This window comes from Brassica oleracea, chromosome C8, assembly GCF_000695525.1.
Source record: "Brassica oleracea var. oleracea cultivar TO1000 chromosome C8, BOL, whole genome shotgun sequence".
Taxonomy (NCBI): domain Eukaryota; kingdom Viridiplantae; phylum Streptophyta; class Magnoliopsida; order Brassicales; family Brassicaceae; genus Brassica; species Brassica oleracea.
The window spans coordinates 39,232,917-39,244,044 of record NC_027755.1 but is presented as its reverse complement, the minus strand read 5'-3'; the positions used below and the strand labels follow the sequence as shown (position 1 = coordinate 39,244,044).

Below are 11,128 nucleotides of genomic sequence, written 5' to 3'. Positions count from 1 at the left end.
TATTTTCTTAAAAATAATCAATTTAAATTGTTATTATCATTGAATATAATTATTTTTGACATAATTTGAGTTTTCGTTTACATCAAAACTTATCATATTTTAGGATAATTTTAATTTAAAATGTAATTTTCGTATTTTTCAAACAAATTCTAAAAATATTTTTTAAATATTTTGTTATAATTTTTTAAAAAATATTGAGTTGCATTTCAAATAAAAAGGTAAAGATATTAAAAATATTCTAATTAAAATATGTAAAATTTAATATAGTTTTAAGGAAATGGTCAAAATAAAAAAATTACGCATATAAAAATCATGATTTTTGTTAACTTGGCTGATCATTATTTATATGGATCAGAGAGGAGGGGATTTGTCGCTTAAGAACCGAGCAAGAACCTTCTCTTCAAGAACCTCTAATGCCTCAGCAGAGTTTATGCATATAGGTGTCTTGTATTGAGATATGGAAGAACCTCGTGAGACGACATAATACTCCATGAGAGAATCAAACGTTCCTTGTTCCACAACCCTTATCTCTAGAGCTCCAATAAATCCATCTTTTGCCCTAAAGTGCCTATAAATACTAGTCAATGATTCTTCCATGGCACAACAACATTCCACCAATAACTTGTTGTCAAGTAGTAGATCACCAGTGCTATTGTTGACTTTGGCTTTAAGTTCCAAGTAAAAAACATAGTGACCCGGTACAGTGGAGACATCACCAAAGCATGTGAAACCCGTCAAAATCAAATCGGAAGATTCAAGAACGACTGTTGCACTAGTCAACGCCTTCAAAAGATCTTCTTCGGTCGTTGGCTCTACATAGATGCTTAGAACCGTATTTTTTCTACGTGCGAATCTGAATTGAGGTGTGTTATTGTAAAATCCAGTGACTTGTAAAACATCTCCCACTCTACATCTGTGTAAACCTAACAAAAAACATATCAAATATCATAACAACATTAGTTAAAAAAAAAGCAAGTGACAGTCAATAATAAGTACAATCCAGAGGGTCTCTTACCAGAATAGTTTGTGACCAAGGGCTCATAGTAGCCACCTAACTTCACATTCACAAGATCAACAATCTCTCCATCGCCATCAACATCTATGAACTCAAAATATGACATGTTGGGTAGGAATGTGTAGGACAAATGTTGTGGTTTGCTTAGCGGATTCACATTTATACCGAAAAATGCTTCAGACGATGCATAAGTTCTGGAAACTAGAGGCAGTTTATTAGAGTAGAACTCCAGTGCTGGGATGTACTGAGCCATAGTTCCTGTAACAATAGCTTCAATGCATTTGGTTTTGGGCCAAAGTCTTGAAATTATACCTTGCCAAGATTCTTGTCCGCATTCGTTTTCGATTAGATCTGCCAGTTCAAGATTTGGCTCTCCAAGGATCATAGAGACAGAGTCTCTACAACTAAGGTCAGTGATCCACTCGCTGACATGACCGGACCTGATATTACTGCACAACTCTTTCCAGTAATTTCCAAGAAAATGGATTACTTGAACTAATAGAGAAGCGAAGGGAGCACCAACACTTACGACCTCGTCTCTGTGGACAAGACCACATAGGAGTTGACAGTACATACACTGTTTCGCATCCGTACACAGAATGATCTCGTCCGGGCTTGTACTATTTTTTGCCGGGCTCCTATAATTTTTGCTCTTCAGCAAGATCGTTGTCGCGGGAGCAAGAGGCAAACCACAAGGAGTTGTGGATAACGGCTGAGTGAAACTAAATATCATCACCTTTCCTTGCTTATAACCATGTACATGCCTTTAAAATCAACCAAAACGATATTATATTCATCTACATGAAAGCGTCAGTTTTTTTTTTGGAATGGTAGTAGGTTCTGGACCGAAGCCCGTAAAAACTCCAGATCCAAAACCACGACATATAATATATACTCGCTCCGTTTTTTAAAGATGGATGTTTTGATGTTTTCACACATATTAAGAAAACACATTAACCATGCATCATTTTTTGAAATTATCAAATTATAATGTTTTTTAATCAAATAGTCTGCATAGAAAACATAAAAAATCAATCTTTGTGAAACAACAATTTTTTCTAAAACTTCTATCTTAATGAAAAGAAAAGGGTATAAAATTTGTAATTAATCAGCTTCTATTGGAACTACATAAAAGAAAGAAGTATGCAAAAAATAATTACTTGGAAATAACTAGAGAGCTTAGGGCAGCGGCGAATTTAATATTCTCAAAGTTATTGTTCCTTGGAAACATCTTTTGATTCCCACTTGAAGTTCCAGAGCTAACAACCATTAATCACAACGGTTCTTTGATTCATCAAATCTTTCATAGGTAAATAAAAAAATCTTGTTATTCAGTGATAAGATGGTGTATATACCTTAGGATAAACGCCGTAATGGGTTCACCCGAAAGGATATCCGAGGGTTCTCCGTTTGCGATACGATCGATATAAGGCTTAACATCTGCATAGCTCACCACCGGTACGTTCTTCTTGAACAGCTCTTTGTCGGAGCTACCTTCGAGAAAACGGCTGAGGTACTCTGTGTTTGCGTTAGCTTTAAGTATCTTGGTCAATACATCATCTTGTATTTGCTTTGCATTTGACGTTAGCTCTTCCAGAACAGAGAGATCAAAGCCTAGACTCATATTTGTCGTCTGAGTTCACCAAAACCCATATCAGGGTTTCTTTATACTGCTTCTAAAGTTTAAGCGTGGAAGAAGATTTGATTTTTTAAAAATATATTGTTTATACAAGCCAGACTGGAATACGCTTGGATATATACGAAGATGGACTAGTCGTGTCTAGTTTAGTATCTAAACCACAACAAGCCAATAAGTGGACGAATACAAATTTAAGCCTAGAAAGGATCTCTAGTAATTAATGCGATTTTCCAAAATGAGATAAATATCCTCTATATATAAAAAGAAAAACATTACAACTAATTTTAGTACACGTGTCATCACTACAATACTTCTCAAAGTCTCTAGAGAAATATAATAATCCACTAAACATATATTATATTTTTCACTAAACTAACTATAAATTAATTAACAATCCACAATTAATATTTTTCATTATTTCCTTAAATAAAAGCTACGAATTTACCAAAAGTGAATAGAATATATATTTGACAATAAATAATTTTAATAATAAAGATTTGATAATAATTTACATATCCTTAATTACTTTTGTTTAATGTTATACTATTAAAATTAATTAAATAATCTTATCAACTATATAATAAAATTTTATATTTTTTCGTATATGTTATATTTAAAATATTTAAAAATGACTATAAATTACAAAAATTATTAAAAGTTTCACATTGAAGATTTTGTGATCAATGGTTTAAAATTTTAGAGAACTTAATATTTAACTTTTGAAATTTGCATTGTTATTTTCAAGAAAGATTATAAGTTATTAAAAATATTAAAAGTCCCACACTAATTTTTTTTGTTATTAGTGGTTTAAAAGGTTCGTTAAAAAATACAAATAATCATAAAATCATATGATTATGAATTTTCATTTAATAGACAGTCATATTTAAAATATACCATATATATCTATGTTAATATTATTTCAATTTAATTACATACAATACAAAATAGATTAAATATTTTTTTAAATTTATTTACCACATAATGATTGTAAATAAACAAAGTGATTTCTTTAATTTATGCATTTGTGTCAATTTAATTATATACGTAACAGTTAATAGATTTTCAATTATTTAATATATATTTATTAATTTGTTTCATAATATGTAAACAAATATTAAACAAATAATAATACGTAAAATAATGTGTATATAAACAAATAATAATACGTAAAATCGTAAACTAGTGTATAATATTACCATCAATGCTTAATTAATATGAAGATGACGAAACTTCTCCATACATGCAATTTCGAATTTGATGAGATGATAGGAAATGGTGATTAATGGTTATCTTTGCATAAATGACTGTTAACATTATTGTCCTTTATGTTCAAAGAACGGGCAGAAATATCGTGGCACATGTGAACTAAAAATGAAATTTGGAAAAAGACATTACACAATACGTCTAATTCAGTAATTACAGATTTTCTAGACTGCAGAAAGAAATGTTGCCACATTAAAGAATCGGAGTTTCCTACACCGGAGAGACCAAGCTCTCTGAAGATTGTACAAAGCCCGTTAGTTCTGAAGCAGTTTTTAATAATGTTCTGTATTTAGGTTGCTTTCATGAACACCTAGAGATCAAGTTGTTTCCCAGAAATGTACTGAAACTTCTAGTACATTTGATCGTCTTGTAATATTACAGCCATCACAATCAATATCGCTATACGCACTTAGTGAAATCTGTATCCTTTGCAAGTATAAGATCCAGTTGACTTTTGACCAGAAAAAACCCAGTTGATTTTTGACCAGAAAAAACCCATTTGACCATGCATGACGATGATCCCAATTTCACTTCATTATAATTATAACAGAAGCCAAAAATTACTATAGAAACAAATACATAAAACACAAGACTATAGAGCCTCCGGAAAATTAAAGCACCGTCCACTGCACAGAATTGGGTCCACATGTCGAGTACTGAGCGAGCGTGCCATTCCCATTAACCATGACGGTTGGGCGTTACAGTTTTGTTACCCTTTCTTAAACCTATGAACTAATGGATACATTAGAAGTTGAATATCTAAGTATTAGCCAATAGCCAGAGAATATGATTATAAGATATTTGATTCCAAATTATTTAAGACGCACCCTAAATGCAAGGCTACTCATAAGAACAAATATGCATCTGTTGAACAAAATAAGGCAGGTATCATGCCAAGAAAATAAAAATAGATTTGAAAAAGGTTGCTTAACCAACCACAAGTAACGACTTCACTCTGCTCCAAAGGATGCCATTCGGATCCAATGCATACTCCATTGTAACATTTAAAACCTGAAGACTTTCAGCCAAGTCCCAAGACCAGCACTTACCCTCACCAACTCCTGACATGATGTGAGAAATCTTCTGTTATTGTCCACAAATGTGATTGTATTAAGGCACCCAAATGCTGATCACAGTCTTGCGAAGCAAATACAAGAGAATGTATTAACCAAGATACTTAAAGCTAACGCAAATGCGAAGCAAATACAAGAGTTTTAAAAATAAATAACGCATCAATCACACTTAACATGCGCACCACATCAAACACGACGACACAAAAGAAAAACACACAACACATAAAACGACAAATTTCTCCGCAAAGCAACACTCTCACCAAATAAATTTGTTGCTTCATTATTCTTCAACTAGGTGATATAATTGTTTCAGGTGGTCATCATCAACGTATCCAAATAGATCAGGTAGGAGGGGATTTATCGCTGAAGAACCGTGCAAGAACCTTGTCTTCAAGAACCTTTAAAGCCTCAGCAGAGTTTATGCATATAGGTGTCTTGTATTGAGATATAGAAGCACCTCGAGAGACAAAAAACTCCATGAGAGAATCAAAAGTTCCTTGTTGCACAACCCTTATCTCTAGAGCTCCAATCCATTCATCATTTCCCCTCAAGAGCTTATAAAGACTACTCAATGATTCCTCCATGACACAACAATATTCCAAGTGGAACATTAGTGCCATTGTTGACTTTGTCTTTGAGTTCCAAGTAAAAAACGTAGTGTCCCGGTAAAGTGGAGATATCAGCATAGCATGTGAAACCCGTCAAAATCAAATCTGAAGATTCAAGAACGACTGTTGGCTCTACATAGATGCTTAGAACCGTATTTTTTCTACGGACGAATCTGAATTGAGGTGACTTATTGTAAAATCCAGTGACCTGTAAAACATCTCCCACTCTACATCTGTGTAAACCTTACAAACAACATATAAATATCATAACAACATTAGTTAAAAAAAAAAGGCAAGTGATAGTCAATAATAAGTACAATTCAGAGGGTCTCTACCAGAATAGTTTGTGACCAAGGGCTGCAAAGGTGCAATAACACATGCTGCGAATCTTCAAGTCTGAAAATCTATTATTGTAACGATACAGTCAAGCATTTGAAATTTGGTCGTCCCTCTACACAATGCACGAAAGCTAAGCTAGTGTTAATACATTGAAGAATCTAAAAAAAAAAACAAAGGAAAGCTAAACTCAAAATGGGGTTTGTATCCCAAAGATGTGCATGCTGTATAGCTCAGGCCAGGCTACTAGGCCGTGAAAAATCTTCTGTTATTGTCCACAAATGTGATTGTATAAACGGCACCCAAAAGTCTTGCGAAGCAAATACAAGACTTTAAAAATAATAATGTCCACTTAACATGTCCACACGACGACACAAAATAAAAACACACTCTCGCATCATTATTATCCAACTAGGTGATCTAGTTGTTTCTGATGTTCGTCATAGCCGTATCCAGATAGATCATATCTGGATCAGATAGGAGGGGATTTGTCGCTGAAGAACCGAGCAAGAATCTTGTCTTCAAGAACCTTCAAAGCCTCAACAGAGTTTATGCATACAGGTGTCTTGTATTGAGTTATAGAAGCACCTCGGGTGACAAAAAACTCCATGAGAGAATCAAACGTTCCTTGTTGCACAACCCTTACCTCTAGAGGTCCGATCGGTCCATCTTTTCTCCTAAGGCTTCTATAGAAACTACTCAGTGATTCCTCCATGACACAACAATACTCCACCAACACCTTTTCATCAAGTAGTAGAACGTTGGTGTCATTATTGACTTTGGCTTTGAGTTTCAAGTTAAAAACGTAGTGACCCGGTACAGTGGAGACATCACCAAAGCATGTGAAGCCTGTCAACATCAAATCCGAAGATTCAAGAACTACTGTTGCACGATCCAACGCCTTTAAGACATCTTCTTCAGTCGTTGATTCTCGAAGATACTTAGAACCGTATTTTTTCTACGTACGAATCTGAATTGTGGTGGGTTATTGTAAAATCCAGTGACATGTAAAACATCTCCCACTCTACATCTATATAAACCTAAACCAACATGAAAGTATTACAACAACATTAGTTACCACAAAAAGAAGTTATTTTGATTTATTTAGTAATATATAAAATGAAAAGGGAGACTACCGGAATAGTTTGTGACCAAGGGCTTATAGTAGCCACCTGACTTCACATCCACAAGATCAACAATCTCGCCTGTCGCTTCTCCGTCGGCATCAACATGCATGAACTCGAAATATGACATGTTGGGTAGGAATGTGTAGGACACATGTTGTGGTTTGCATAGAGGATTCACATTTAACCCGAAAAAAGTTTCAGAGGATCCATAAATACTGGAAACTATAGGTATACTGGAAAAAGGTATAGTTTATCAGAGTAGAACTCCAGTGCTGGAATGTACTGAGCCATGATTCCTGTAACAATGGTTTCAACGCATTTAGTTTTGGGCCAAAGTCGTGAAACTATACCTTTTTCGATTAAATCTGCCAGTTCAGGATTTGGCTCTCCAAGGATGGTAGAGACAGAGTCTCTACAACAATGGTCAGTGATCCAGTCGCTGAGACGACCGGACCTTATATTACTGCACAACTCTTTCCAGTACTTTTCAAGAAAACGTATTATTTGAACCAAGACAGAAGCAAACAGAGCACCAACACTTACAACCTCGTCTCTGTGGACAAGACCACATAGAAGTTGACAGTACATACTTTGTGTTGGGTCCTTCCTAGATGGAAAGAACCAAGTGGGCATGAGACATAATAATTCTCATGACCTTAAGTAATTAGTGATGTTCCCCTTTACGACTCATAATAAAGAGTTTAGAAAGAGAGACGAAAGAGAGAAAAAAGAGAGAAGGAGGAGAAAACTCGTCAAGCTATTTCAAGACTGGTTTTGGAGGATCAAACGGAACTTGATCGGGCTGATATTTTGTGGGAAGCTTCTTCAGTCAGTGGGTTAGAGGTTCACTGAAGGGATTTGGATTTCAACGGTTGGATCTTCTGTTGTCTGGATTTTGGTAAAGCTGGTCGTCATAGTTCTTTAGTTGAGCAGTCTTGAGTGTTTGGTAAATCTTCTCTTCTTGAGCTGAAATTTGGTAGAGGTATTTTTTTTTTTTTTTTTTTTAAATCTTGGATTTGTTTATCTTGGATTTGTACGGTTGGATTAGTCTTTGGATGCCGGAATCCTTGTGAGCTGAGGTCGTTTGGTTGCTGCCGGTTTTGAAGCTTTGTGTTGTTCTCTTGTTGTTGTTGTTGCTTCTGTTGGTGATAGCTCTTTGTAGCTAGACTCTCTGTTCTGTTCAGGCTGTTGAACAGGGAGGACGTGGTTGTACTCGTACCATTTATATAGTGGATTTTTGAGTGGACTACGGTCCCGTGGTTTTTCCTTCTCACATCGAGGAGGTTTTCCACGTAAAAATTGTGTGTCTCATTTACGTTTTTCTGAATATCACATCCCGCCATCGTCAAAGTATTTTCTTCACAGGTTCACACAAGGTCAGGGGAACATGACCATTAGTATTTCCGCTGCACCATGTGGCTTTCCCCAACAGAGTGGTATCAGAGCTTCTGGTTTTAGAGTTTTGGTTTTGATAACTTTGGGTTATTCTTTGCTTGTGTGAAAGATGGAAAATATGAACATGATGATAAGCTTGAATGGTGCTAACTATCATCTATGGAAGGGCAAGATGGAAGATTTGCTCTTTGTTTAAGAATTCCATGTTCCAGTCTTCAAGGAGAAGAAACCTGAGAAGAAGACGGATGAAGAGTGGAAGCTGCAGCATCGCCAAGTGTGTGGGTTGATAAGGCAGTGGGTAGATGATAATGTGTTGCATCATATTGAGACTGAGATGGATGCTCGTTCTTTGTGGAAGAAGCTGGAGCAGTTATATGCTAGGAAGACCGGAAACAACAAGATGTACATGATCAAGAAGTTGATTGAGCTGAGGTATCAGGAGGGGACTCCGATGACAAGCAGCAAGGAAATCAAGAAGAAAAGGTGGATCGGGTGACTCTCACCGAAGATCAGTTTCTCATTCTTCTTGAGGGTGATGCCATTAATGCCGTATGCCAGGACACCAGTTGGGTGATTGATAGTGGAGCTACTACTCATGCTACATCACAGCGGGATTTGTTTTCTACCTATACTACGGGTAATTATGGTTCTGTGAAGATGGGGAATGATGCGATGGCTCAGGTTGCTGGCATTGGTGATGTTTGCTTGGAGACTAGTCTTGGTACTAGGCTGGTGCTTAAGGATGTTAAGCATGTCCCAGATATTCAGATGAATCTGATTTCTACAGGAAGACTTGATGATGAGGGTTATTTCAGTTTGCACGGTGGTGGTAAATGGAAGCTCTCTCGCGGTTCTTTGATTGTGGCTCGAGGTGAGAAGTCTTCATCTTTCAATTGGATGCAGGCTAAGGTCTCCAAAGATGTTGTTAATGCGGTGGAAAATGATAATGCCATGGAATTATGGCATAAGAGACTCGGTCACATGAGTGAGAAGGGAATGGCTGTGTTGTCTAAGAATGAGGTGATTCCAGGAATCTCTGGTTTGCACCTACAGAAGTGTTCGCATTGTTTTGCGGGAAAACAACACAGGATATCTTTCAAGTCTTCCACACCTTCTAGGAAACCCGAGGTACTGGATTTGGTACACTCAGATGTGTGTGGTCCAATGAAGACAAGATCTCTTGGCGGCTATCCGCAGTGATAATGGTGGAGAGTATCTTATACCATTTGATGCTTATTGCAAAGAGCATGGAATAAGGCATCAGTTCACGCCACCTCATACTCCACAGTTGAATGGGTTGGCTAAAAGGATGAATCAAACGATTGTCGAGAAGATGAGATGTTTGATCTCACAGTCAGGCTTATCGATGACTTTCTGGGCAGAAGCTTTGAACACGGTGGTTCATGTGCTGAATTTGTCACCAAGTGCTCCATTGGATGGTGACGTTCCAGAGACGGTTTGGACTGGTAAGGATGTTTCTTACAGTCACTTGAGGGTCTTTGGGTATAAGGCATTTGTTCATATTCCCAAGGGATAGATCAAAGATTGAGATGAAGTCGCGGCAGTGTGTGTTCATCGGTTATGGCCAGGATGAGTTCGCGTTGAGAGGAAGCTCGTAAGGAGCATAGATGTTGTGTTCATGGAAGATCAAACGATAAAGGACATTGACAAGTCCAAAAATCCAACTCAGATATTCGAGGGTTTGATCGATATAGAGGCTACTTCTTCTACATCGGTCTACGGTGAGGTTGAGGTTGAGGTTCAGGATAATACACCCAGTGCAGATGCTCCCGCACATGAAGATGGTAGTGGTGATCATGGTGACGATCATGGTGAGACACCAGCTGCTGAGAACCAACCTACTATTGTTAGAAGATCCGAGAGAGGTCTTAAACCCTTCACAAGGTATGATCCTAGTGAGTATGTATTACTTACTGATGAGGGAGAGTCTGAAAGCTATGATGAAGCTTTGGAGGATGAACACAAGGATATGTAGTGTGGAGCCATGGATGAGGAGATGGATTCTTTTAAGGAGAACCATACTTTTTAGTTGGTGGAATTGCCTAAGGGCAAGAAGGCTCTGCTTAATAAGTGGGTGTACAGAATTAAGCATGATGATGACAATTTGCCACCTCGACACAAGGCTAGATTGGTTGTGAAAGGCTACAGCCAAAAGAAGGGAATTGATTATGATGAAATCTTTTCTCCTGTTGTGATGATGTAATCCATTCGGGTTGTACTTGGATTGGCAGCGAGCCTTGATCTAGAGGTTGAGCAAATGGATGTGAAGACTGCTTTCCTTCATGGTGATTTGGAGGAAGAGATCTACATGGAACAACCAGAAGGCTATGTGAAAAAGGGTAAAGAAAATTTGGTTTACCGCTTGAAGAAAAACCTTTATGTATTAAAGCAAGCACCAAGGCAGTGGTACATGAAGTTCAAGTCTGTTATGGGGGAGCATGGTTATGCAGAGACTGATTCAGACCATTGTGTATTTGTGAAGGTGTTCGGTGAGGATGATTTTATCATCTTGTTGCTGTATGTCGATGATATGTTGATTATATGTTGATTGTGGGCAGGAACATGGACAGAATTAAGGAGTTGAAAGAGCAGCTCAGTGTGTCATTTGCCATGAAAGATTTGGGTCCAGCGAAACAGATTCTCGGTATGAG

At 37.0% G+C, this 11,128-nt stretch overlaps 1 protein-coding gene and 1 pseudogene across 2 annotated transcripts; both read right to left on the bottom strand.

The window, feature by feature from the left end:
* Positions 1-351: 351 nt before the first annotated feature.
* Positions 352-2,639, bottom strand: LOC106311015 (4-substituted benzoates-glutamate ligase GH3.12-like). Of its 2 annotated transcripts, XM_013748247.1 has the most exons (5): positions 2,371-2,639; positions 2,176-2,274; positions 1,699-1,779; positions 1,016-1,557; positions 352-923 (listed from the first exon to the last, which is right to left on the bottom strand). In XM_013748247.1, exons 1-5 carry the CDS (start codon positions 2,637-2,639, stop codon positions 352-354), a joined length of 1,563 nt encoding a protein of 520 aa, XP_013603701.1. The 2 variants fall into 2 exon arrangements, with proteins under 2 accessions (XP_013603701.1, XP_013603699.1); XM_013748245.1 differs by having other exon boundaries at positions 1,016-1,779.
* Positions 2,640-6,406: 3,767 nt separating this feature from the next.
* Positions 6,407-11,128, bottom strand: part of LOC106308307 — an 8,492-nt pseudogene continuing 3,770 nt past the window's right edge.

Bases quoted from the DNA above. Each gene is read 5' to 3' on its own strand.
- LOC106311015 (XM_013748245.1), bottom strand. From the start codon at position 2,639: ATGAGTCTAGGCTTTGATCTCTCTGTTCTGGAAGAGCTAACGTCAAAT. The intron at 2,275-2,370 runs GTATATACACCA...AATGGTTGTTAG, and splicing joins ATTACGGCGTTTATCCTAAG to CTCTGGAACTTCAAGTGGGA. The intron at 924-1,015 runs GTAAGAGACCCT...GTTTTTTGTTAG, and splicing joins CTTGGTCACAAACTATTCTG to GTTTACACAGATGTAGAGTG.